The sequence below is a fragment of the Podarcis tiliguerta genome, assembly GCF_965153285.1.
Source record: "Podarcis tiliguerta genome assembly, chromosome: 2".
NCBI lineage: Eukaryota > Metazoa > Chordata > Lepidosauria > Squamata > Lacertidae > Podarcis > Podarcis tiliguerta.
In genome coordinates this window covers 19,205,141-19,232,637 of record NC_139535.1, presented here as the reverse complement: position 1 = coordinate 19,232,637, position 27,497 = coordinate 19,205,141, and the positions used below count along the sequence as shown (strand labels likewise).

Below are 27,497 nucleotides of genomic sequence, written 5' to 3'. Positions count from 1 at the left end.
ATATAGGATTGCCTGAAAACCCTGAATTAAATTATGACAGACTGTGCTTTTTGCATTACTGTTTAAACCCCACTCTTTACATTACATGCTTCTTTTACACCCATGTGTATAAAAGACGCCTGGACGGTTAAGTCCAGTCAAAGGCGACTGAGGTGCGGCGCTCATCTCGCTTTCAGGCCAAGGAAGCCGGTGTTTGTCCACAGACAGCTTTCTGGGTTGTGTGGCCAGCATGACTAAACCGCTTCTGGCGCAACAGGACACCGTGACAGAAACCAGAGCACACAGAAACGCCGTTTACCTTCTCGCCACAGCGGTAACTATCTACTAGCACTGGTGTGCTTTCGAACTGCAAGGTTGGCAGGAGCTGGGATGGAGCAACGGGAGCTCATCACCTCATGCAGATTTGAACTGCCGATCTTCTGATCAGCAAATCCAAGAGGCTCAGTGGTTTAGACCACAGTACCACCCACGTCCCCCATGTGACAACTGTCCAGGGCTCTGCTCAGCATTATGAGGCAGTAGTGCAGAGCGTTCCAAACTGCGTCCAGACACATTAGTGTGTCGGCTGCAGTGTAGGTGTGTTGCATTAACGCTCCCTGTGCTCCTCCCGGGGTTGGAAAGCGGTTTGTTTCACCTCGTTTGCTAGTAAAGCTGAATTCCTGTGTCACAAAATGATGCGTGTCTAAAAAGCGTGCCACCAACGTGAAAAGTTTGGAAAGCTCTGCAGTCCCTGGCCACCTTTGGTCCTGCTAGCTAGGGATCAAGGGAGTTCTAGTCCAATGCCTGGAGACCCAAGGTTGAGAAAGCCTGGTCTAGAATTTCCACTAGCAGTCAAGGGGTGATTGGGGGTGGAGAAGGAGGAAGGCCATGCCATTGAAGGATAGGGAGACACCATTATGGAGTTTGTGGGCAGAGAGAAGTGCTTATGCTTGGAGCTACGGTGAATTGTTGAGGTGGGAAGGGAGGGGGCTGTGGTAGCTCAATGGCAGAGCATCTGCCTTTCATGTAGAAGCTCTCAGGTTGAATCCCTGGCTTTTCAAGGAAGATACTAAGAAATACTCATGTCTCAGATCCTGGAGAGAGTCTAGTAGCGTAGACCAGTGTTCTTCAACCTCATGTCTCCAAATGTTGTAGGACTACAACTCCCATCATTCCCAAACTAACCAGGAATGATGGGAGTTGGAGTCCAACCACATATGGAGACATGAGGCTGAAGAACACTGGTGTCAACAGCCCTGAGCTGGATGGCAAGATGGTTCTCAGTAGAAGTCAGCTTCCTAGGCTCAATTCCACTTGCTGCTGCAGCAGCAGCAACAAGGAGGACTCTTGACTTTCCACCATGAGGAGTTTTCTGCATGTAACCGTTCGGTTTAAGAATTTTGGCCAATTTTGAAAAAAATGAAAGTATGGAACCAGAGTTACATATATTTACACCAATGCATCCTTTGCTACAATTCCATTAAATTTTATTTTGTTTAAACCAGTCATGATCTTTTCTGTATGATTGCATTCTGTTCTTTGCTTGTTTCCTGCACGAATACACACAGTTCCATCTTCTTCAGATTAGCAGGCCATTCATTGTGGTTGCGGTATTTAAAAAAAAAAATTCAAAAAATTGTTAAAATTTTTAAAATTGCATTTTAATGAAAAATCAAGTTATACATGGGCCCCTACGAACACAGGCAAACAATAATTTTGCCGATGAGGTGTGCCAACATCAAAGGTAGCGTAGGGGGACCTTAAGACATCTCTGTGAGATCAAGCGGTACAAATCCCTCAAAAGTCACAAACCAACAAAGGTGTCTAGTGGAGGGGGTGGGGTGATGAATGGGTGTGCAGATGCTCACAAAATTCTTAAAAGTGGGTGAGGGGAAAACAGCTTTTGAATTTTAAAATGGATGGGCTGAAACATTCATCTAGATAAATAGATGGAACATCATGAAAAGGTTACTACTGCTTGTTCTTATTAGACACTCAATTTCACATTAAGAGGGTGGAATTGGCGCACCAACCAACTCAGGATGAGGTATGAAATGTGCGAGACTCTCAAGAGTTCTGCTTAAAATCCTGCAAAATCATCGGGCGCAGAAAGGACTGGGTGAACCCAGATGAAAGCAGAGAAACCTCTGTTTCCAAAGCACTCTGGTGGCAACTGTGTCTCCTACTTTACAGGGGACAATCCTCTATTTGAAGGAGTCTTCTAAATGAAGGTCTGTCTATTCCAGGTCTGGCTCAGTGATAAAGAACCATAAGAAAAGAGAGCAAAGGCCCTGGCGTTTCTCCACCAACTAGGTAACAGACTGAGCAGGTACACAGGTAACCTGGTCACAGTCTTTTTCTCTACCAGGGAGTTGTATTGCAGTTCTATTTAAATGATTATAATTATTTTCTAAATGTGCACCTATACATATGAATTGGCACATGCCAGTTTAATGCAAATCTGTGCCGTCTCTTTTTGGGTGATGTATATGCGGCCACCCTAGGAATCATCCTCACAAGCGTCTCCTTCCTCTCTCTGCTGCAGTTCTGCGATATATATATCTATATATCTGCAAGTTTGAAGCAGAAGGTCTTCTAACCTGTACCTGATGCTGATTGGCTTGCCCATCCATGATGTCACTCCGAAGCCGGATCCCAGTCCCCAGAGAAAAATCTGCTCTTCTAAAACCACGGCAGCAAAAGTCACGAATGCATAAATGCAACCGTGGAGAAATTAAGGGGAGCAGCTTGCCTGAAATGCGTGTGGCCAATATCCAAGCATAGACACCTGTCATTTCCATTGTGAAGCCAGGAGGCTCACCCCATGGCAGAGGAGGGACCTGTCTTTTGTCTTATGTCTTCACCCTGTAAAACTGGTTTGCCAAGGTAGATTAAGAGGAGACGTATCCAGAGTTAAACCATGACCATTTGCTCTTGCGAGACGGGCTTCAAGAGCCTCATCCATCCAAGACGAAGGGCAGCCAGACTAAGCATGATGTTGACTTCATCAATACAATTAAGGTGCATGTGTTTGGTTACATAAGCAGATCTGGGACTCGCGAGGGTGGGAAGAATTAAATTCTCTCTCCCAGCTAAATTTGCCCCTCCAAAGGATCTACTTGCATTCCAAGGGATGCAAATAGCAGCTTCGGAGAGTTGTTTTGTGCTCGATTTGGCAGGGAGTGAAATAGTTGAACTACCCCTCTGCACCCTGTATGGTCCCAGGCTGCTTAGGCTCCTTTGAGGTCGGGGCTGTTGAAGTTCAGTAGCTCATTGTGACAGCCCCTAGATAGCCACACCCCCAAGGAGTTGTTTTTGTTGTTTTAAGCAGGTGTCAATCTATTATATAAGCTGCTCTCAACTTCTGACTTCCTCTATTCTCTAGTGAAACTTGAAAGCCTCGTTATCACCTCATTCACTTTCCAGAGCAAGGAGAGCCTGTCAATTACCCTGCCTCTCTTGTAGATGAGGTCATCACTCCCACTCCGAGAAAAATCCCAGAGCTGTACTCCCCGGTGTTCCCTTGTCCGCCAGACCCCTGCTTGCTTAACTAACAGAAAAACCCATGCACTTTAATTTAATCCATGCCTAGTCTGCCCCTAAGATTCCTTTGTGAGCATGCCCTACTTCTAAACCATCCTGGCGGAGAGAGCAGCAGGATCAGACCAAGCCTGCGCTAGGTATTGAGCCAAGGATGCTGAAGACATTTGTCAGCTGCTGCCCTCCTTTCTGGGGCATATTCCAGCATAGGTAGGAGAAAACTGGTAAGCAAAGATGCCTGATGCTTGGGCCAGCTGTATTTATCGGTGAGGATATGGTAGAGGTCGTAGGGAGACAGCCAGGACATCCTCAGGAGAGCACCTGCCAAAGGAGAGAGCTAAAAAGTAGCCGCAGTCATGTTCTGGACACCTGTTAGATTCTTCCTGGGGACAAGGGCAGGGGGTGGCATTTGCCTCCTAGGTGGGTCATAAGGAAAGGGTTAAAATGAGTGTGATGTGATTGGCCAGTGGAAACTGATAGGAGGAGTTAGAGTGGGTGTTTTTGGAAGTCAGTTGAGAGTTGGGAGTTGGAAAAGGAAGAGGGAGCATATACCATATTTTTCGCCCTATAGGGCGCACCGGCCCATAGGGCACACCTAGTTTTTTTTTGGGGGGGGTAAAAAAAATATTTCCTAGCCCCCAGAACAGGCTGCTATCCGCAAGCCTTGGGAGCCCGGCGGGAAGTTTGTCCCATAGGACACACACACATTTCCCCTTCATTTTTGGAGGGGAAAAAGTGCGTCCTATAGGGCGAAAAATATGGTAAGTCTGTGGGTTGGTCGAGTTGTGTGGTGAGAGAGTGAGAGGAACTGTTAGGTGGAGTCAGGTTGATAGTTGGGATAATCAGTTTGAAGTTGTTAGGAACGAATAGGACAGTATAGAAACTAAGATTAAGAAACTGCCAAGAAAAATTAACTGAAACCATAAGCTTGTTGATGCCTATAAAATAAACTTGATTATTTGTTAATGTTAACAACGGTCTGGACTCCGTGTGTGCCCAAGGGAAACGGGTTGGTGGCAGCGAAGAGGCGATCACAGTGGTGGCACAGGGATCAATTGACCGTCAAACGTCCGGGGGCCCTGTGTGATCGCCACAAAGGGACACTGACTTGGGCCAAGATTATGGGTTCCCATGACGTCATGTTGCATCAGCGGTGCAGCACAGCCTCCAAGGCCTCGCAAGAAACCGGAAGTTGCATTGAACTCCTGTGTTGTGGGTGCCCTGGAGATGGCACCTGTGGACGAGGCTGTTGCATTTTTCCTTTACAAACTTATCTTTTGCAATTGCACAAGGCAAGCGCAGAATGTCACACCAGACTTAGGCCTGGCTGTGCAAAGGCAATCCTCTGCATTTGCACTGCTTCCTATGCAATAGCGTAGGGCCAAATTCAGAAGCGAAAAGTCCCTTCATGACAGCCACTGCCACTCCCCCTCACAGCCACAACCCCTTCTAAAATGATACAACCTTCAAGGATAAGACAATCATCTTAAAATTAGGCACGCATTGCAAACGTCACTGCAGATCGCCATGTGTTGCCTTTCAGGTAGATCTACTATTTTCTGTGCATAATAATGATAATAATAATAATATACCGTATTTTTTGCTCTATAAGACGCACCAGACCACAAGACGCACCTAGTTTTTGGAGGAGGAAAACAAGAAAAAAAATATTCTGAATCTCAGAAGCCAGAACGGCAAGAGGGATCGCTGCGCAGTGAAAGCAGCAATCCCTCTTGCTGTTCTGGCTTCTGTGATAGCTGCGCAGCCTGCATTCGCTCCATAAGACGCACACACATTTCCCCTTACTTTCTAGGAAAAAGTGAGTCTTATAGAGCAAAAAATACGGTAATCCATGGGCAAATGATATGGAGTGCTGCAGTAACTTCTTTCGGAGTTACTTAGGTTGTTTTTTTCCTTGGAAGTTCCACTGTGCTTAACGTTAACTTCCACATTTTTTCACTTGAAAATTGAAGCACCTTGTGTTTTGAGTGCTTCTAAATTCCTGCTTTGGAGGATAAATAACTGCTCCTTCGCGTTCTTCCAAAATGACCCTAAGGAGCCGGTCCTCTGTGACTGACTTACCCCTTTTCACTCTGATTGGCTCAATCAGCACTCAAGGTGAGAAGATTTCTGAAAAGCTCCCTGAAGAAATAATAGCAGGCCTTTTGACTCCCCACCAACTCCTCCCACTGGACCTCTGCTCTTATCTCCAACTCCCGCAGTCTCACCTTGCCTGTTGAAGAATGTTGTCGCCCGCTTCCAGAACAAAGCAACTTTAGGTGGGATTCTGCCCAGGAGTTCGATGATCCGAACCACGTGATCTGAAATGGGGGGGGGGGGGAGCAAAGTTAGATGCTTTACTGTCCGGTTTCTCCTATCAAATGGAGTTTAAGAAGACAGGTTGGACTCTGACCTACCATCATCTCTGGAAAAATACTGCCCAGCCTGGGGATCAAAGAGACGCTCTCCAGTGGCCAGTTCAAATGCCTGCAGGATGACACACACACACACACACACACACACACACACACACACACACAACCCGAGTAAGTCCACTGCGAGCCAATTCGTATAGTCAATACAGTGGTACCTCGGGTTAAGTACCGTATTTTTTGCTCTATAAGACTCACTTTTTCCCTCCTAAAAAGTAAGGGGAAATGTGTGTGCGTCTTATGGACTGAACTCAGGCTGTGCAGCTATCCCAGAAGCCAGAAAAGAAAGAGGGATTGTTGCTTTCACTGCGCAGCGATCCCTCTTGCTGTTCTGGCTTCTGAGATTCAGAATATTTTTTTTCTTGTTTTTCTCCTCCAAAAACTAGGTGCGTCTTGTGGTCTGGTGCGTCTTACAGAGCGCAAAATACGGTACTTAATTCGTTCCGGAGGTCTGTTCTTAACCTGAAACTGTTCTTAACCTGAAGCACCACTTTAGCTAATGGGGCCTCCTGCTGCCGCCACGCCGCCAGAGCACGATTTCTGTTCTCATCCTGAAGCAAAGTTCTTAACCTGAAGCACTATTTCTGGGTTAGCGGAGCCTGTAACCTGAAGCGTATGTAACCTGAAGCATATGTAACCCGAGGTACCACTGTAAATATTTTTGTTTTTACAATACACTTAGCAGTTTGATCCGAATGACTATAAATATTGAAATATTTATCTTATGTTTCTGAACCATTTTCACAACAAGTAGAGACAAAAGAGTGAGACACGCAGGGGTCTAGGGTGAAATCCAGCTATGCTCAATCCCAAAGGTGCCTCCAAACTATTTTACAGGAAGGATTCCAGCGCATGCCATAAATTTAGGGTTGCACATTTAAAGTGGATTGAAGCGCTCCGTCGCCTCGGCACAACAAATCCACAGATAACGCGCAGCTTTTTTGCAGCTTGCGGAACGATTAAGAAATGCATTGCAACATGTGGGATGAATGAACGGTGAACAGGAAGACATGTAAACACCCCGCAAGCAAATCGGGGTGAAGGCAGGATGATCATTGCCATATAACCACTCCAGAAACAAACAGGAACAAATGCTCAATAAAGGGTGGACATAATCTTAAACACTGTTTAAGATTTGTGCAAACAGATTAGGGTGAATGCTGAGCGAAAAGGGCATTGGGAGCAGCCCCAAGGCTATCAGTGCATATGAATAGATGGTTGGGATTCTAAAGGCAAGAAGAAGAAGAAGCAGCAGCAGTGCCATTGCTGAAGGAACATTCCTGTTAAGTTGTGGGTGAACATATCAGACGAAACAGCAATTCTTCAAACAGCTCTTGTTTATTCACAGGCCAGAACAGAACTGAACTGAAGGGCTCAGTCAGCCTGCTTATATAGAGCTCCAGTACAACGTAACTGTAACAATTTTCTAAAACTATCCAATCACTGACCGTCACTTTCGATCCCTTATTTGCATACGTGGACCTGAGTGAAAACTATCTACAGTATCCCCCTGCTGGCCCAAGGTGAGAACTTCAGTACATAACAATTCCTTACCAGGCACGCTGTGCTCCAGATATCCGCTGGGGTGCCGTAATCTAATCCAAGGAGGACCTCCAGGGCTCTGTAGGGCTGGGTCTGGATCTTCTTGGAAAAGGGCTTGTACTGGAACAGAAGGGACAACGGGCTGAGTGAGAGTGGATGGCCCAAATGCACTTTGGGGTAGGCAGGCGGCGTAAAACAGCGGCAGATCCTTAAGGGAATAACACTGGGCAGGATTATTTTATTTGTTTCATAAGATTTAAACACTGCTTGATAGCAAAAAACAAAACCACCCTCAAAGTGATTTACAAGCAGATAAAACCATAAGACCAGGAAAGGATTGCAATGCGTTAAAACACACAAGAGGTTAAAATACTAAAGGTAAAGGTACCCCTGCCCGTACAGGCCAGTCTTGACAGACTCTAGGGTTGTGCACCCATCTCACTCAAGAGGCCGGGGGCCAGCGCTGTCCGAAGACACTTCCAGGTCACGTGGCCAGCGTGACATCGCTGCTCTGGCGAGCCAGAGCCGCACACGGAACGCCGCTTACCTTCCCGCTAGTAAGCGGTCCCTATTTATCTACTTGCACCCGGAGTGCTTTCGAACTGCTAGGTGGGCAGAAGCTGGGACCGAACGACGGGAGCGCACCCCGCTGCGGGGATTTGAACCGCCGACCTTTTGATCGGCAAGCCCTAGGTGCTGAGGCTTTAACCCACAGCGCCACCCGCGTCCCACGTTAAAATACTAGAGCAGATTAAAATTCACGCCAACTTTTCTAAGCACCAAAACAAGAATGTTTTTAGCAGGTGCTGGAAATAATCCAGTGAAGGTGCCTGCTTGATTATCAACAGGCAGGGAGTTCCAAAGGGCCACTCTAAGCAAATGGGTTCTTACAAATGTGGAACGGGTATTCTGCGGCAGCTGCGGCAGTGCCATTTCTGCCACTCGAAGCAGTCAAGCGGGCGCATAAGGAAGGCCTGCAAGCATGGCCATGGGAGATTCAAAGGGAGAAACTGCAATTATCAGGGGCTCAAAGAATCTTCCCTGCGAGGCTTTGAAAAGTGGAAGTGTCCGGGCCTTTTTGGTTTAAGAGAATTTTTATTATTATTAAGGATGCAGAACTGGGAGTAAGCCCCACTGCAGTCAATAGGACATGGTTAGGACTGTACTGCTCAGAGGAGGTATACCTCCATATACAACAACAACAACAACAGGTGGAGAGGTCTTTTGCCTTAGAATCAGTGCTTTCCTTCTAAAAAAATGTTTAGATTTACTCTCATTTCCCTACTCATATTGAAATACAGTGGTACCTCGGGTTAAGAACTTAATTCGTTCCGGAGGTCCATTCTTAACCTGAAACTGTTCTTAACCTGAAGCACCACTTTAGCTAATGGGGCCTCCTGCTGCCGCCGCACGATTTCTGTTCTCACCCTGAAGCAAAGTTCTTAACCTGAGGTACTATTTCTGGGTTAGCGGAGTCTGTAACCTGAAGCGTCTGTAACCTGAAGCGTTTGTAACCCGAGGTACCACTGTACTGTCCCTCAATGAGGCCAAACTTAGATTCACAAAATGTTTAGGGGGGTATGTGTACCCTCCCTGCGTCCCCCAGAAAAAAAGCACTGCTTAGAATCATAATAATAGAATTGTGGGGTTGGAAGGGACCTTGGGGGCCATCTCGTCTGACCCCCTGTGATGTAGGAATCTTTGGCCCCATGTGGGACTCAAACCCACGGCCTTGAGATTAAGAGTTTTATGCTCTACTGACTGAGCTATGACACTGCCTTCCTGCTCAACTTGGTGGCATCTGATAGTCCACTGGGGGAAAGGGAATACTGGACTGGAGGGGTATTTAGACAGAGCAAGCAGGGCTTTTATTACATATTCACACCTGTCCCGATCTTCACTGCTGCCTTTTCCCCAGCTTAACAGACCAGTGGCAAAACCACCTGCAGCACAGCCTAGGGCAGAAAGCTCTTGTGTTTTGTTCTTGTGGCTTGTGGCAAGGAGACAGGTGCCTCTGCCAAATTTTAGTTTCTCATTTTTCCAATTTTAATTGGATTTTTTAAATTGAAGATTGAATAAAAATGTGTTATTTTTTTCCAGCTTCCATAGTAATTTGTGATTTTTTTAAAAAAAGGAAGCTCCTCATTAAAAAGTCGTCAGCATTTTTATACGCATTTCTCCTACACACACATTTCTGTGAAGTTATTCCACAATATACATTATTTTTTTTGCAAGCAATTTCCTGAAATATAATGCAGTTTTGTACATTATGAACTTTTATGCACGCTTGACACTAATAAATGCATTTTTTTGGCGGGGGCAGACATGACTTGGCTGGAAAACTGCACAAGATTCAGAGAAGCGCAAATTTTGAAGCAAGGCTCTGCTTCAGTTTGAGCGTTGTTGCGGAAAGTACAAATTGGGTGTCTTCACCTTTAAGTGCGAACTGACGGATTTCCCCTCCATCCCTACTACCTGTGGCAGTGAAATATACTCAGAGTCGCAAAGTGATTTCATGCTCTTTATTCAGCTCATAGTGGTGAGCAGGAATGAATGAAAGTCCCCTCAAAGTATCTGCTTTATATACATTATTTACACAATGGGCTGCACATGATTGGCTAATTCTGGAATTCTACTGTAAGCCAATCAGGTTGTGGATTCACTTATATCTGGAGCATGATTGGGTGGTTCCTGCCAACCAATCATACTGCTGCATTGTTCTAGGACCAATCAGACTGCTGCATTCTGAGTCCTATTGTTCTAGGACCAATCAGACTGCTGCAATTTGGATCCTATTGTTCTAGGACCAATCAGACTGCTGCAGTTTGGATCCTATTCAACTCAGTACATAACAGGCAGCCTTGTCAAAAAGATGAACTAGCCAGCCATGGGGTGATGCCTTCCTGGTGCACTTCAAGGGAGAGCAATGTACTAACAAGCAGTGATGGCAGAAAAGGGACGGGTGGGTGTGCTGTCATAGACTCACCGTCCAGCATGCGCTTCCCAGGTCCGCAATTTTCACTCCCAGTTTCATGAGGTTGCAGCAATCCAGGACAGCAGCCACATCCTCCTCTGGATGGAACAAGCACAAGGAAATAAGCTCCGGAGGTGATAGAAAACCATAGGTTATATATCCCTTATGGCACCTGTACTTCACACCAGCCCTGATCCAACAGCAGCAGTGTGAGATCTCATCCCGACAGAAACCAATTCCGAAAGAAGACTGTAAATGTATCTTGCAAACTTCAGCCTGGCAGGAGTCTGCTGCAAATTATAGCACAGCAGACCCTCCAAGTGTCCCTATTTTCCAGAGACAGTCCCGGATTTACAGAAGCCGTCCCGGTTTCTGATTTGATCCCAGAAAGTCTTGCTTTTCCTTAGGACGTCCCTGTTTTCGCCAGAGAAACGTTGGAGGGTATGGAGTCATGCGACCCCCGAGCCAAAGAGATAAGTAACTATACAACCTTTAGAAGGCAAGGAAGGTTTTTTTAAAATGTTTAATGTTTTGCTATGTTTCTGTATTGGTTGGAAGCTGCCCAGAGTGGCTAAGGCAACCCACTCAGACGGACAGGGTACAGTGGTACCTCTGATTATGTACTTAATTTGTTCCGGAGGTCCATTCTTAACCTGAAACTGTTCTTAACCTGAAGCACCACTTTAGCTAAGGGGGCTCCCGCTGCTGCCACGCCACTGGAGCACAATTTCTGTTCTCATCCTGAAGCAAAGTTCTTAACCTGAGGCACTATTTCTGGGTTAGCGGAGTCTGTAACCTGAAGCGTATGTAACCCGAGGTACCACTGTATAAGTGATATTATTATTATTATTATTATTGAATAGGGTGTCCCTAGTTTCATTAGAGAAATTCGGGAGGGTATGGCACAGGCATTGCCACCCTCTCCCAATTAACCTCCGTCTCCTGAGTTGGCAACCCTAAGCCCCGCCCATCGCCAGCATGCGGCTCCAGAAGTTAACCCACAAGGGGCTGCAGCCCTTGATCTAAGAAAAATTGTTCCCCACCCCTGGCCTGAAGTGCCCAAAGAGGGATTCCTCCGAGTTCCTGGGTGGACGTGCTCTCCCCTTCCAAACAAACTCTGCGGCCTTTTCTCCTGCGCGGCGTACCTGGCCTCTTGGGCTCGGCTCCTGCGCTGTGTTCCTGGAAAGCCATCTTGTGGAGAAGCGCCTGCAGGCTCCCTTCCGCCACGCAGAGCAGGATGTTCTCCGGTTTGATGTCTGCATGGATGATGCGGCACTCCTTGTGCAAGAAATGCAAGCCCTGGAGAACCTGCCGCAGAGCAGAGGCAATCAGTGGCCCAAAGCCGCTCAATGTGTACTGCGCTTGATATTTTTGCGGTATTGAAGAGCATAAAGGAGAAACTCCAGAGTTGGGAGCGGGGCTCAGAGGCGTGGGGGTATGGAGATTGAAGACCCCTATCTATTTCTGCAGCAGGGTCCCTGTCTCCAGCAGCCTAGAGCCGCCCAATCTGACTGGGGCTCATCAGGGTCAAAGGGAAGGTGAGTCAGCCAAGGAGGATCGGCTTCTGGGGTCACTCTGGAGAAGGCATGTGGAAAGAACATGGAGTGGAGTTGCTTTGTATGCTCCAAAACTGGACCATAAAGAAGGTTGATTGCCGAAGAATTGATGCTTTTGAATTATGGTGCTGGAGGAGACTCTTGAGAGTCCCATGGACTGCAAGAAGATCAAACCTATCCATTCTTCAGGAAATCAGCCCTGAGTGCTCACTGGAAGGACAGATCGTGAAGCTGAGGCTCCAATACTTTGGCCACCTCATGAGAAGAGAAGACTCCCTGGAAAAGACCCTGATGTTGGGAAAGATTGAGGGCACAAGGAGAAGGGGACGACAGAGGAGGACGAGATGGTTGGACAGTGTTCTCGAAGCTACCAGCATGAGTTTGACTAAACTGTGGGAGGCAGTGGAAGACAGGAGTGCCTGGCGTTCTCTGGTCCATGGGGTCACGAAGAGTCGGACACGACTAAACAACTAAACAACAACAAGGAACACAAGGGGCTTCTGTTTCAAGGGAATGCTGTGCAAACTCCGTAATGTACAGAACACCAGTCACTCCAAAAGAATATATCCAAATCAGTTGCCCATATATGTGCACAGAAAATAAACAGAAGTAGCTAAAAGGCAACACCTTGATATTTGCATTGGTTGTTGCAATGCATCCTTGAGTATTATTATTGTATAATTATAGGATTACAGCGGTACCTCTGGTTGTGAACAGGATCCGTTCCAGAGCCCCGTTCACAACATGAGCAGAACGCAACCTGCATCTGTGCATCTGACGGGTCGCGATTCGCCACTTCTGTGCATGCACGCAACATCATTTTGAGCATCTGTGCATGCGCGAGCGGCGAAACCCAGAAGTAACCCTTTCTGGTACTTCCGGGTCACTGTGGGACGCAACCTGAAAAGATTTAACCTGAAGCAAACGTAAGAAGAGGTATGACTGTATTGTATAATCTTAGAAGGGGGTAAGAGGCCCTGCACTTCTGAATTTGCCGCTACGGTATGGGTAGTTCTTAGCCTTAAGAAAAATCTGTCATGGACTGGATGTGCTCACACCTCAGGAAGGAAAAGGAGGGTGTAGGATTGACTGCCTATGATTGGCAGGAAGTCTGGGAGACTGCCGGATTGGACTTGTTAAGTCTCTTATTCCGGGAGAAAACAATTCTGCACATGCTCAGAAACACCTAGGTGCCAGGGTCGCTTACCAACGTTGCACATGACATGGGAGGGGGATGTGCCAGGGACTCAAACAGCCTCTTCTTCAGGCCTCCAGGGTTTTATGCAAAGGGAGAAACTCGCCCAGCATCCGTGGAGGCTGCTCCATGGGGACATTTGGGTCATAGTCCCACCTGTGTCATCCTTCCCTCCACGCTGCCTGTCACCTTCCTCATTTTCAGTGTTGCTCTTGTATGACTTAGCAGGGAGGATAGCAGTTCGAAAACACACCAAAAAGTGCAAGTAGATAAATAGGTACCACTCCAACGGGAAGGTAAATGGCATTTCTGTGTGCTGCTCTGGTTTTAGTGTTCCGTTGTGCCAGAAGCGGCTTAGGCATGCTGGCCACATGACCTGGAAAAACTGTCTGCGGACAAACGCTGGCTCCCTGAGTCTGTAAAACGAGACGAGCGCCACAACCCCCGAGTCGTCTGCGACTGGACATAACTATCAGGGGTCCTTTACCTTTACCTTTTTATGACTGGAGCTGTTGTTGGCTCTGGCGCCACCTGCTGTCAGGCTCCCTGCCTTCCGCCCTACCAATCCCAATGAAAACTAGCCAACGCTGCCCATACATCTAGAATCATAGAATCATAGAATCATAGAGTTGGAAGAGACCACAAGGGCCATCGAGTCCAACCCCCTGCCAAGCAGGAAACACCATCAGAGCACTCCTGACATTTGGTTGTCAAGCCTCTGCTTAAAGACCTCCAAAGAAGGAGACTCCACCACACTCCTTGGCAGCAAATTCCACTGTCAAACAGCTCTTACTGTCAGGAAGTTCTTCCTAATGTTTAGGTGGAATCTTCTTTCTTGTAGTATGGATCCATTGCTCCGTGTCCGCTTCTCTGGAGCAGCAGAAAACAACCTTTCTCCCTCCTCTATGTGACATCCTTTTATATATTTGAACATGGCTATCATATCACCCCTTAACCTCCTCTTCTCCAGGCTAAACATGCCCAGCTCCCTTAGCCGTTCCTCATAAGGCATCGTTTCCAGGCCTTTGACATTTTGGTTGCCCTCCTCTGGACATGTTCCAGTTTGTCAGTGTCCTTCTTGAACTGAATGGGAAGATGCATGAATTTATATTGACCATGCGTGGATTTTGGTGAGGCCAGGGCCACGAAGAGTTCCCCACCCAGTGCATCCTTTGCTGCTACTGTCACCTGAAAAACATCCCCACAGCAACTGCCTTGGTGCATCTTGGCCGGCCCTAACACTGCCGGGCTCAGCTCTCCATGTAACCCTGTACTTACTTACCTGTTGTGTTGCTTTCTTCACAAAGGGTAGTGGGAGGCCCTGGACTCCTTGGCTGCTCAGCAGAGACTGCAAAGAAGGCCCCAGCAGCTCAAACACTAAGCACACATGTGGGAGGAGATATTGTCAGGGATCCAGTAACTGGGAAACTGCTGGAATTCGGTTCACTCCAGTGGCAGCTCCCCAAAATCTCATGCAGACGGAGTGGAGGATGTGAGAAACAGCTTCCTGAGAACTGTGTCCCACAAGGAAAGTTAACTGGGAGAGATCATCAGGGGGTTTGGGCTGGGTGTTCACCAGTATGCAGATGATACCCAGCTCTACCTCTCCTTTAAATCAGAACCAGTGAAGGCGGTGAAGGTCCTGTGTGAGTGTCTGGAGGCAGTTAGAAGATGGATGGCAGACTGAGGTTGAATCCTGACAAGACAGAAGAACTGTTTTGGGGTGGACAGAGGGCAGGCAGGTGTGGGGGACTCCCTGGTCCTGAATGGGGTATCTGTGCCCCTGAAGGACCAGGTGTGCAGCCTGGGAGTCATTTTGGACTCAGCTGTCCATGGAGGCACAGGTCAATTCTATGTCCAGGGCAGCTGTCTACCAGCTCCTCCTGGTACGCAGGCTGAGACCCTACCTGCCCGCAGACTGTCTCGCCAGAGTGGTGCATGCTCTAGTTATCTCCCGCTTGGACTACCGCAATGCGCTCTACGTGGGGCTACCTTCGAAGCTGACTCGGAAACTACAACTAATTCAGAAGCGGCTGCCAGGAACAATATAAGACTAGTCCTAAAAGATCTTCATTGGCTCCCAGTATGTTTCTGAGCACAAATCAAAGTGTTGGTGCTGACCTTTAAAGCCCTAAATGGTTTCGGCTCAGTATACCAGAAGGAGCGTCTCCACCCCCATCATTCAGCCTGGACACTGAGGTCCAGCTCTGAGGGCCTTCTGGCGGTTCCCTCACTGTGAGAAATGAGGTTACAGGGAACCAGGCAGAGGGCCTTTTCGGTAGTGGCGCCCGCCCTGTGGAACGCCCTCCCATCAGATCTCAAGGAAATAAACAACTACCTGACTTTTAGAAGACAACTGAAGGCAGCCCTGTTTCGGGAAGATTTGAATGTTTGATGTTTCACTGTGCTTAATGTTTTTAATTTGTTGGAAGCCGCCCAGAGTGACTGAGGCAACCCAGTCAGATAGGCAGCATATACAGTAAAGTAAAATACAGTCAAACCTCAGCTGTTGAACGTAATCTATTCCGGAAGGCTATTCGGCTTCCGAAACGTTTGACAACCGAGGCACGGCTTCCTATTGGCTGCAGGAGCTTCCTGTACTAAAGCGGAAGCCCTGTCGGACGTTCAGCTTCCTAAAAATGTTTGAAAACCGGAACACTTACTTCTGGGTTTTCGGCGTTTGGGAGCCAAAGCGTTCCAAAACAGAGGCGTTTGGAAACCGAGGCTTGACTGTAATGATGATGATGATTATAGCGAATTCCGTTAAGGACAGCTGGGTGTGTCAGGACAGCAGCTTAGTACAATATCAGTGGAAATGTCCAACTTTGTTTAATAGCAATGCCCTGTCCAGCTTTTTGTGCCCTTGTGGTGCATTATCTACCAACCAAAGGATATGGAAGCCATTGTCTCCAATCATTTTGAAATCGTCCAGGAAGTGGATGACACGGTCGCTGCCTTGGTCTTTCCTCCTCTTGCTGTTCACCTGCAGAAATATAAATTAATAAAAAACGTGCACAAATTACTTTTATGAGGCCTTCGACAGTCTCCAGGTGGCTTTCGATTAGAGGAGGTATCAACTGTGTTTGAAATGGGCCATTAACATAGGAATGGCATCATTAGTAGTACTATTATTAATTATACACCTTTCATCTTGAGCTCCCAGGGCTGGTTACCATGATTAAAAACACAGTGTTAAAAACAGTTTAATACAGCTGGCAATATTTTTTTAGGTGTGCCCTAAAAATATGCATCTCAAGGGTCATAACCTTCAGGGCCTTTCGAAGAAAAGAGGTGATTTGCAGTGGAGGCTGGTCCAAGAGGGTGAACAGGGCACTTGTCCCAACAAGCTCAGTCCGATTCCAGCCCCTACTTATCAGCCTTCTTAGTTTATCAGTCCAGAGGGTGGTACCAGCTAACAGCTTCCCTCTCTCTCGTCTCAGTGTTGCCCCTTGTAACACTCAGCAGGGGAGAGGATGAAACTGGTTCGGGTTGGCTCTGTCTGCCGTCAGCTCTGTCGCCACCTACTGTTGGCCTCCTGCCTTACACCCTACCAGTCCTAATGGGCCACCAGTCCCCCAAGTAGGCGGTTTGTTACCTACACAGCGAAGGAGCATGACTTCATCCAAGGCTGCCTCAGCAAAGTCCTCCCCACCCTTGGGCACTTTGACAGCCACGCACCTCTTCTTCCTGAAAGAAGATGCATAGGTTGAGAGCGAGAACAGATCTCTGGGCTCCGAACTGTTTTGCAGCCCTCTTCCAGCTGTTTCAAAGATGGGTTCAAACCTCCCCACCCCCCACGATATAGCAGCTTACTTTACAAGGTTGTTGTGAGGAGTAAATGATAGGGGGGGTGTCGTGTTCGCTGCCCTGAGCTCCTTTGAGGAAAGGCCAGATGAAAACACAGCCCTTCCCCCACCCGGGAAGAATGGCAAATGAAGCTGATGGACTATATGGAAATGGCGGAAATGACTGGCAGAATCCGAGACCAGGGAGAAGAGTCGATGGAAGAAGATTGGAAAAAATTTAAAGTATATTTACAGAAATATTGCAAAATTAATGAATGTTAGAAGAATATTGGAATGAAGTTACATGGTTTTAGCAGAAGTGTTATTAAGAATCATACAAAAATTAATTGTTAATGCGTTAAAGTGGAAAATTTAAAGTTAAACTGTGTTAGGATAAAATTATAGAACAAAAATTGAGAAAGAGGGAAAGGATTTGTTGGACCAGCTAATTTGAACTAGAATACAAAAAAGGGAGGCGCGAGGAAGTCGAGGAAACAAGCATATGAAAGATAAAGAAATGAAATTTGGATGTGTTTTTAAATGTTTTAGTTTTTTCTTGTTGTTCTGTGGCATTGTTTTTTATTTTTATTTTTGATGTATTGTCTGTTAAATTCTTTATTGTTTTTTATTTTCTTTTTCATTTTCTTTTTCCTTTTGTAACTATTAAACATTTAATAAATATTATTTAAAAAAAAAGAAAAGAAAAAAAAACACAGTCCTTCCTCAGCGAACAGAATATGTTCCTACCACATGACTGGCCTCTGCACTTAGGAGCAGGTCGTTTTTGTTTACTCACCCCAAGTCTTGGCAAAGCCAGACGGTTGAGAAGTAGCCACACCCAAGATTCTGCGCTACATGGTACCTTCCATTGAACACCTCTCCTTTCCTCACGGGATAGTAACCTTCTGCACAAAGGGAGGGAGGATGAACAGGCGTTAATGAAAGACACCAAGAGACTTAGGCTTTGCAGGTCACGCCAATAGTATAAATCTTCCAAGGCTGAGCAGTGGAAGGTGTGAAGCCTCTGATGGTAAGTATTTGAGAGATTCCCTGCAATTCTGTTCATAGAGTGGACTATGCAATCTAGTGAAAACATCCCTATCTTATATATTACACCTGTATTCTCCCATTCCAGTAAGCAGGGTATGATTTATTGAAAGACAAAGAAACAGCTATTTCTGTATTCCTCCCCCCCCCCCCCCAAATAGAGAAAATAGGGTGCCGATAGGGCAGCAGCCCAGATATGCATGGCGCCAAAGGAAAATTACTTTTCTGGCAACAGATTTAGTCTTTAATTAATAGTTCAACTTGGGGTGGAAAAAAATCAAGAAGAAAACTTGCAACAGCTGTTTGGTGATGCTGGCTCCTTTGCTGGTAGAAAAGCTGGTTTTTATAAAATTGTGACCAGCTTCTTTCCCCCCTGCTAGGAGCAATAGCCATAGCTGTCAACCCTCCCTTTTTTTGCGGGAAATTCCCTTATTCCAGCGCCGTTTCCCGCTGCTATCCCGGATTGTTAGATATCCCGTAGACTGTCCCCGGGACAGGTGAGGCTGCTGATCCCTTATTTTTGAGGCTACCGATCCCTTATTTTCAAATCTGAAAGTTGGCAGCTATGGCAATAGCTGGTGTGCAGTCATGTGTCTGGGACTGATAGGAGCTGTGGACAGTCCATCTTGGGGAAGGCCAATTTGGACATTGTGGAGTGGCTCACCTGTGGCCCTCTTGTTATTGCTGGACTTCCTCTCCCGTCAGCCACAGCCAGCCTGGCCAGGGATGATGGGGTTGGAGTCATACAACATCTGGGAGGGCCACAGGATAGCTACCCCCAAAGGAGACCAACCTGCATTCTTCGGCTGCAGTTCACAGGGGGGTGGACTGGATAACCATTGGGGTCCCTTCCACACAGTCTATGAGGGTTGCTAAATGTCATAAAGAAATTAAATGAGGCATCTTGGTGCAAGACGCGTGCCTGCCACCCAACTCACCTGCGCAGGAGGCCAAGGACTCCTCCTGCCACTCACACCCATCCATAGCGGGTGTGCAGCTCTCTCAAGGATGCTCAGAATTCTCCGGGGTTGAGGAGGCTTCACATCTAAGGGCAGAAACATTTTTATTCCGCAGTCAACTGTTACTCCTCAAGCTGCAAGCTAACTGAACAGAACTCTGCCTTAAGCCATCACTGCAAAGACCACTTTTGTCAGGTGAGAATAATTCAGAGGAATTCTGCAGTTCTACAGCACAGAGAGGGGGAATCTGCAGAAGTCGTAGGACTCAGATTCCCAACAAGGCCAACGATCAGGGATGATGGGAACTGGAGCCCAAGAACACCTGGAGCACCACAGATTCCCTGTCCCTGCTTTAAAGATATGGACCAATTGCATGAGGAAAACATGAAGTTGATAGATGTGTTCAGTCTTGAGAAATGTACGTGCCAGTTTTGATCTGTTTAGGAGAGGCCTGAAAGAACCCACACAGTTAACTTGGCCTGTGTTGTTGCTGCAGCTCATCTGATTAAACAGTGCATTTGGGGAAGAGAGCCAGTGTGGTGTAGTGGTTAGGAGCAATGGACTCGTAATCTGGGGAACCGGGTTCGCTTCCCCACTCCTCCACATGCAGCTGCTGGGTGACCTTGGGCTAGTCACACTTTCTCAGCCTCACTCACCTCACAGAGTGTTTATTGTGGGGGAGGAAGGGAAAGGAGATTGTTAGCCACTTTGAGACTCCTTAGGTAAAGGTAAAGGGACCCCTGACCATTAGGTCCAGTCATGGCCGACTCTGGGGTTGCGGCGCTCATCTCGCTTTATTGGCCAAGGGAGCCGGTGTACAGCTCCCGGGTCATGTGGCCAGCATGACTAAGCCGCTTCTGGCAAATCAGAGCAGCGCACGGAAACGCTGTTTACCTTCTTGCCGGAGTGGTACCTATTTATCTACTTGCATGTTTTCGAACTGCTAGGTTGGCAGGAGCAGGGGCCAAGGAACGGGAGCTCACCCTGTCGCGGGGATTCGAACCGTTGACCTTCTGATCGGCAAGTCCCTGCTCACCTAGCAGTTCGAAAGCACATCAAAGTGTAAGTAGATAAATAGTGCACATCAAAGTGCAAGTAGAGTCGGTCCCCAGAGTCGGTCTCGACTGGACCTAATGGTCAGGGGTCCCTTTACCTTATTGGGTAATCGTAATAGAAATACTGGTTGTATTGGACAAGCGGAGGAGGAATATACGGTTGGCTCCGAGCAGGACCTTGCTGGTTCAGAACCTGGAAGTGGAAGGAAGGCAGGAGATGGGAGTATCTGCCGCCTTATACCATTGGCCCATCTAGCCCAGAGCTGCAACCGGCACTGACTGGCAGCGTCTCTCCGCGTTCCCCTAGTACTGAGCCTCATTCTTCCCTCTCTCTTCCCCAGCTGCTACGACTTCCCAATCCTCCTGGGCTCCTGCTTCCTTGAATTCTGAGAGTTGGCCTGGCAGGAGAATTCCTAGCATTTCTGATACGGTCATGGCAGAGATTATTTCAGGGGGGCTGCACTGGGCCTGGGCGTTTCAAAACGACGGCAGCTATGCCCGTTCTGCTTTCCGCACTCCACTGAGCTGGACCAAGGCCAGGCTGAGCGCTCAGTTTCCTGGCTGCCCTTCCTTGGATTTTCAGATGGGATTAGTGAGGATTGGAAGGAAAGGCCCAGAGAGGCTTCCCTGCTGAAAGGCTGGCCTGGCCTTGTGCTGGGAGTTCTCAGATCACCTTCCCCAGGCGAGCAGAAAGGAGAGGCTGTTCTCGCACGTTCACGGTTTCGCACGTTCAAGTTGCACAGTTCAAGAGCCTTTGGGAGGATGGAGTCCTGCGCGTCCCGTCATGTAGAAAACCCTTTTTAGCAGTTGCAATGTTAGCACAGATCTGGTCCAAGGTGAATGTTAGAATTACTCCAGTTCAGGCTGTCCGGTAGCACAGCAATCAAATCAACCTCGTGTTCGTGAGGAACAAAACGGACGACACCACCAGCCCGCTTTCTTCCTCCTCTCCTCCCCTTTCCCGCTTTACTTACCATCTAGCCTGATGAAGAGTTCTGCAGAACTAAAAAGCTTGCCCATTAATGGTCATGTGGGCATTTTTCCTCACAGCAAAAAACCAGCCTGTTGGAAGTGTTGACCCTTACAACACTGCTTCTTTGTGGAAGCTCCTTTCTTTCAAGACAAGTACAGTGGTGCCTCAGGTTAAGTACTTAATTCGTTCCTGAGGTCCGTTCTTAACCTGAAACTGTTCTTAACCTGAAGCACCACTTTAGCTAATGGGGCCTCCTGCTGCCACCACACTACTGGGGCACGATTTCTGTTCTCATCTTGAAGCAAAGTTCTTAACCTGAAGCACTATTTCTGGGTTAGTGGAGTCTGTAACCTGAAGCGTATGTAACCTGAAGCATTTGTAACCTGAGGTACCACTGTATTCAAACATCAGGAAGAACTTTCTGACAGTAAGAGCTGTTCGACAGTGGAAGGTCTGTGGACTCTCCTTCCTTGGAGGTTTTTAAGCAGCAGTTGGATGGCCGTCATGCATGCTTTAGCTGAGATTCCTGCATCCCGGGGGTTGGACTAGATGACCTTCAGGGTCCCTTCCAACTCTATGATTCAATCTAAAAAATTCATTGGTCTAGCAATGTAAGAGTCTGGAGATCAAGAGCAGTGCCCAAGCTGGGACACTCACAGGACTTCCTGCCCCCTACTTTCTGTGCCCTTCGCAAAATTACAGAGCCAAACAACAGTGACTTGCGTATACAATCCCTACCTAAAAATGCATGAAACTTACCTTCGTTGCGGCTCAGGACTTAAGCAGCCCAGATCGGTCCAGACTCGCCTGGGGAAAGGCAGCTTGCAGGCTTCTGAGCTCTGGGGACACTCAACCAACCAGCTCCCAGTGCTTCCCTTTTTAGTCCCTGTTGCTGGAAAGGAGGCGGGCGTCCCAAGTCCCCCAGCATAGCTGTGGTGAGGATAGAGGGTCGGGATTGGATCGCACTGAAGTCTGTGGAAACACACGGTGCTTCGAAACGGTTCACGGGCCCCGAGACAGCTGGGAGGGTCTCATTTTACCATCCCTTTTCAACCCTACACCTGTTGGAATAGCTTCCTGCTATGCTCTCCAATACTTTCCTGGCTCCATCTCTGCCCAGCAAAACCCGGAATCTCCAGGGTGTATATTTATAGATCAGCAGTGAACGATTGCAGAGATGGAAATGCAAACTTTTGCATTGTGCAAAGTGCAAACCTATACCTAGAAGAGTAAGTGCCGTTTAACTCAGAAAGGCAGGCAGAGGGCTGTGTGTTAATAAGCATACCAATCATTCTTTTATATATATATATATATATATATATATATATATGCAGGTTTTGGTGTCCTCGGGTGTCTTCCCGTGTAAAAGTTGGGGTGTCTAGGCGACGTTTCGACGAGGTCTCACTCGTCATCTTCAGGCTGGTGCTTTCGGCTTCTTGTTACTGGAACAGAGCAGGATCTCAGTGTTTGAGTTCCTATAAATACTGTTGAGGAGGTGTGGTGTATAGCCTCCAATGTTCTGGGCAGAGAGGAGGTTCCCAGGCTAGTGTGCCTTTTCTTCTTTTGTTCCTTAATTACTTGAGGGATATCTTGAGTGATTTCTTGAGTGATTTCCTGAATCCCACTTAGGTGGGTCATTAGGTGTGGATTAGTTGCTAAAGCCTTCGTGTCTTGAACTCTTGAACTTTGTGAAGAGTTTTTCTGAGAAGATGGCTGTACTGCACTTGGTTGTGCTCTGGCTTGGCTTCGTGTATAGGGGCGTAATTAAGGAACAAAAGAAGAAAAGGCACACTAGCCTGGGAACCTCCTCTCTGCCCAGAACATTGGAGGCTATACACCACACCTCCTCAACAGTATTTATAGGAACTCAAACACTGAGATCCTGCTCTGTTCCAGTAACAAGAAGCCGAAAGCACCAGCCTGAAGATGACGAGTGAGACCTCGTCGAAACGTCGCCTAGACACCCCAACTTTTACACGGGAAGACACCCGAGGACACCAAAACCTGCATTCCTGTACCCGTGAAAATCTACGAAAGCATATATATATATATATATATATACACACACACACACATACATACACACACACACACACACACACACACACACACACACACACACACACAGTGGAACCTCGGGTTAAGAACTTAATTCGTTCTGGAGGTCTGTTCTTAACCTGAAACTGTTCTTAACCTGAAGCACCACTTTAGCTAATGGGGCCTCCTGCTGCCGCCGCTGCACCACCGGAGCACGATTTCTGTTCTCATCCTGAAGCAAAGTTCTTAACCCGAGGTACTATTTCTGGATTAGCGGAGTCTGTAACCTGAAGCGTATGTAACCCGAGGTACCACTGTATATGAATGAAATTATAGATTACCAATACATGCTACCTTGTTTATTTATAAGAGTATTCATAAACCGCCGTCACACACACACAAAAAGCTTACAGCAACAGAAACCATATAATAAAAAAAGACATTTAAAAACAGAAACCAGCTGTTATGGAAAGATGTGTTCTTAATGCCTGCCTAGGCCTGGCAGAACAGAAATGTTTCCAGGAGGCACTTAGAAGTTAGCAGAGAAGGAACCTGCTGAATCTCAACTGGCAGGGTGTTCCGCAGGACTGGGCCAATGCCATGAAAGGCTCAGTTTCTTGTTGTCGTTAAATGAGCCTCGCCAACTCGGGGAATGAAAAACACGGCTCCTGCGGATGATCTCAGCAATTCAGCCAAGATCAACCTTGGGAATAAGCCCTCATGAACTCAGAAGAACTTGCGCCTGAATTCCTAGGCTTACCAGTGCCATGATACTTGCGCTGTCACCAACATGGCCTCGTCACTTGCCGTTGCTTTTATGCAAACTGCCACTGTCCTTTTTGCATTTTGTCCTTTTTGCAGCCTCACTTTACTCCAGCCCATTCCCAAGCTATGTGTATACAGTGGTACCTTGGGTTACATACGCTTCAGGTTACAGACTCCAGTAACCCAGAAATAGTGCTTCAGGTTAAGAACTTTGCTTCAGGATGAGAACAGAAATCGTGTTCCGGCGGCGCAGCAGCAGCAGCAGCAGGAGGCCCCATTAGCTAAAGTGGTGCTTCAGGTTAAGAACAGTTTCAGGTTAAGAGCGGACCTCCGGAACGAATTAAGTACTTAACCCGAGGTACCACTATACATGCCTGCTGCATCTGATGATCACACAGTAATACATTTGCCGGTCTTTACGGTGCCACAAAACTCTCCATTGTTTGAAATATACATACAGACCGTCCTCAAACAAAGGCTCCTACATTGTGCCAGAGGACGACAAACCCAGGATGCTTCTGCCTTGAAACTTAAGAACCAAGACAACCATTAACTCTGATGGCAAAACAGTGATGTCAAAACAGTGGGTGTTTTTTTTAAAGAAACGGCCTCAGCAACTGCGCTTGTGAACTCTCAGGGTGCATTCAGACATGCCTGCTAAAAGAAGCCGCTCCGTGTTTTTTCCTGCTGCAGGGAGAACTCTTGCTTCCTCTTTCATTCTTCTAATGACAACACCCAAAATCTGACTTAAAATCCAATGCTGATTTTCATTTTTTTAAAAAAAAACATTTCTTTTAAAAATTCAGGTGGTTAGCATGTTCATCGAGTTCAGAGACTGAAAATAATTCCCCACCCGAATCTAGTCAAATGATTACTAATCTCCCTCCCCACCCAATCAAAAAAAGGACCACTCCATTGTGTTGTTTAGTGAAACCTTGTTCCAGACAAGGGAAGCATGCTTGTCTTCTGTGACAGATCGTTTAAGCCCACCTAGCATGGAAAAGGCATGGTTCAAATGAGAGCCTTCCTGATTTGTAGCTCAGTCTCTTAGCCACTAGTTGTGGTCCCCTGCTTCTGGAATTCCTTCTTGAGAAAGGCTCACCTGCCAATCCATCACATTGTGGCCTTTCTGACCTTTTCATTTTCCCAGGCTAGTTCAAAGGTTAATAGCCCCAAAAGCTTTGGTTATTGTAGCTTGATAGTAGCGTAGTAATGCTGGTGGCCAACAAAAGAGGTTTAAAGAGTCTCCCAAGGCAAATCTAAAAAAATGCAGTGTAAACACCGACAACTGGGAAACACTGGCCTGCGAGCGCTCCAATTGGAGAACAGCCTTTACCAAAGTGTCATGGACTTTGAAGATGCTCAAACTTGGGACGAAAGGGAGAAACATGCTAAGAGGAAGGCACGCTTGGCAAACTCTCACCGTGATCAACTCCTGCCTGGAAACCGATGTTCCCACTGTGGTCTCCACTGTCACTCACTCACTTACGGACTCACTGTTAAGGCCGTGTTTATGGGAGACAATCTTACTCGGCTATGGGAAAAAGCAAATACAAAAAAACCCCAACAACAGTTGTGATAAGCCTTTGATAGAAAAGTTTTTTAAACTGCATTTTCCATAGGGAACTGCAATGTGCTTTACATTCTCACCTTCAGCAGCAGATGAGGCTAAGAGAAGATGAAATTAAGGTATTATCATGGAGACAGGCAGTTAAGTCATGTATCCACAGCAGTGACAAGAAGAGAAATGACCTCTGGGAGGAGCACAGGGAGAAGAAATGCCATGGTGTACCTAGAATCATAGAGTTGGAAGAGACCACAAGGGCCATCGAGTCCAACCCCCTGCCAAGCAGGAAACACCATCAGACCACTCCTGACATATGGTTGTCAAGCCTCTGCTTAAAGACCTCCAAAGAAGGAGACTCCACCACACTCCTTGGCAGCAAATCCCACTGTCGAACAGCTCTTACTGTCAGGAAGTTCTTCCTAATGTTTAGGTGGAATCTTCTTTCTTGTAGTTTGGATCCATTGCTCCGTGTCCGCCTCTCTGGAGCAGCAGAAAACAACCTTTCTCCCTCCTCCATGTGACATCCCTTCATATATTTGAACATGGCTATCATATCACCCCTTAACCTCCTCTTCTCCAGGCTAAACATGCCCAGCTCCCTTAGCCGTTCCTCCTAAGGCATCGTTTCCAGGCCTTTGACCATTTTGGTTGCCCTCCTCTGGACACGTTCCAGTTTGTCAGTGTCCTTCTTGAACTGTGGTGCCCAGAACTGGACACAGTACTCCAGGTGAGGTCTGACCAGAGCAGAATACAGTGGCACTATTACTTCCCTTGATCTAGATGCTATACTCCTATTGATGCAGCCCAGAATTAACAACAATTAACCTGTAACAACAGGAAAACTGGACGCCTTCATCAGCCCCAGCTGAAACAAAACATGTCCCTCCCGTTTTGGTCTCTACAGCCACAACAGGCACTGCAACTTTCCAACAGCTTGACCTCACCCCCCAAGGCACATTCCTCCATCGTCTCCCAAGACAGACAGATGCCAACATACAAGCAAAAGGAACAGGTGAAGAGAAAGAGGAGGTCCAAGCTGTTGAGATACAAACTGAATTCTCCAGATACAAGACCGTTTCAATGCTGGCAGGTTCAAGAAAGAAAAAAGAGAGAGGTCATCCCAGTTATGAATTAGCTTTATTAATCTCAACATCAATTAGAACAAGAATCTTGCAGCTTGGGAAAGTGGATAGTTATGCAGTAGTTCAGACCGTTAAGGTATCAAATGATAGCTTTTCTTGTAATCAAGGCGCATATCCAACCTAACTTCATCACCCTTTGCCGACTGGGACATATGGCCGAACGTGGATCATTTTTTGTAGCAATTGGGGCAAGAAGTTCCTAGAAATTTTAATTTTAATGCCAGAATTGGTGGGAAAAGAAGTGAACATTTAAACTGGAGTGATCAGGAATTCCAGGGACTCCCAAATCAAGTCCTGAGAGGTTCTGGTCGGTTTATTAGTCAAAGCTAATCTTTGACTACACCAGCGTGATGTAGTGGTTAAGAGCAGTAGACTCGTAATCTGGGGAACCGGGTTCGCCTCCCCGCTCCTCCACATGCAGCTGCTGGGTGACCTTGGGCTAGTCACACTTCTCTGAAGTCTCTCAGCCCCACTCACCTCACAGAGTGTTTGTTGTGGGGGAGGAAGGGAAAGGAGAATGTTAGCCACTTTGAGACTCCTTCGGGTAGTGATAAAGCGGGATATCAAATCCAAACTCTTCTTCTTCTTTGTTGAATGGTTTTGCAAAAGGGAATGAGAAGGGAGAATTCACTTTTCTTACAAAGGAGCAAATGTAATTGATTATATGGCTGCTATTCCACTCTGGTGGTATAAGTGGAAGAGTTTCTCAAGTGCTTCCAGAACTGGGACGTGACCACCAACCCAACTGCACACTGGAGAAGATGAACTGAAGAAAGCCCATCAATGTACACCTTCTCACCTTAAGGGTAATAGAGTAGTGTCTAAATTCATGTACAGATCCGAGGACATTACAGATACCGTATGGTATACCTTCCTCTTGGTTACGAACCAGAGCTAATCCACCCATGTTAGATTTTAGTAAATAATAGGATGATGGTAGCTTATTGGA

General features: G+C 47.0%; 1 protein-coding gene and 2 long non-coding RNA genes across 4 annotated transcripts in view; 1 reads left to right on the top strand and 2 right to left on the bottom strand.

The window, feature by feature from the left end:
- The window catches only part of LOC310671182, a 361,314-nt gene that overhangs the window by 72,286 nt on the left and 261,531 nt on the right, over positions 1-27,497 (top strand). The window lies entirely within an intron of this gene.
- On the bottom strand, positions 1,445-22,257 carry LOC310670710 (SRSF protein kinase 3-like). Of its 2 annotated transcripts, none has more exons than XM_083426405.1 (12): positions 21,797-22,257; positions 18,989-19,095; positions 17,800-17,908; positions 16,818-16,905; positions 16,115-16,201; positions 14,501-14,608; positions 11,613-11,766; positions 10,480-10,565; positions 7,506-7,613; positions 5,937-6,006; positions 5,748-5,840; positions 1,445-3,840 (listed from the first exon to the last, which is right to left on the bottom strand). In XM_083426405.1, the coding sequence occupies exons 2-12, from the start codon at positions 19,032-19,034 to the stop codon at positions 3,656-3,658; spliced, it is 1,134 nt and encodes a 377-aa protein (XP_083282531.1). In that variant the 5' UTR covers positions 19,035-19,095; positions 21,797-22,257; the 3' UTR covers positions 1,445-3,655. The 2 variants fall into 2 exon arrangements, with proteins under 2 accessions (XP_083282531.1, XP_083282530.1); XM_083426404.1 differs by having other exon boundaries at positions 11,613-11,775; positions 21,797-22,256.
- LOC310671109 lies at positions 23,412-26,878 on the bottom strand. Its single transcript, XR_014507792.1, has 2 exons — positions 26,232-26,878; positions 23,412-25,631 (listed from the first exon to the last, which is right to left on the bottom strand). It is a non-coding gene; the product is annotated as an uncharacterized lncRNA (long non-coding RNA).

Excerpts from the sequence above, each read along its gene's own strand:
- LOC310670710 (XM_083426404.1), bottom strand. The coding sequence starts at position 19,034 with ATGGATGGGTGTGAGTGGCAGGAGGAGTCCTTGGCCTCCTGCGCAG. Across the intron at positions 17,909-18,988 it reads GTCCTTGGCCTCCTGCGCAG|AAGGTTACTATCCCGTGAGG; the intron begins GTGAGTTGGGTG and ends CCCTTTGTGCAG. Across the intron at positions 11,776-14,500 it reads TGAAGAAAGCAACACAACAG|GTTCTCCAGGGCTTGCATTT; the intron begins GTAAGTAAGTAC and ends GCTCTGCGGCAG.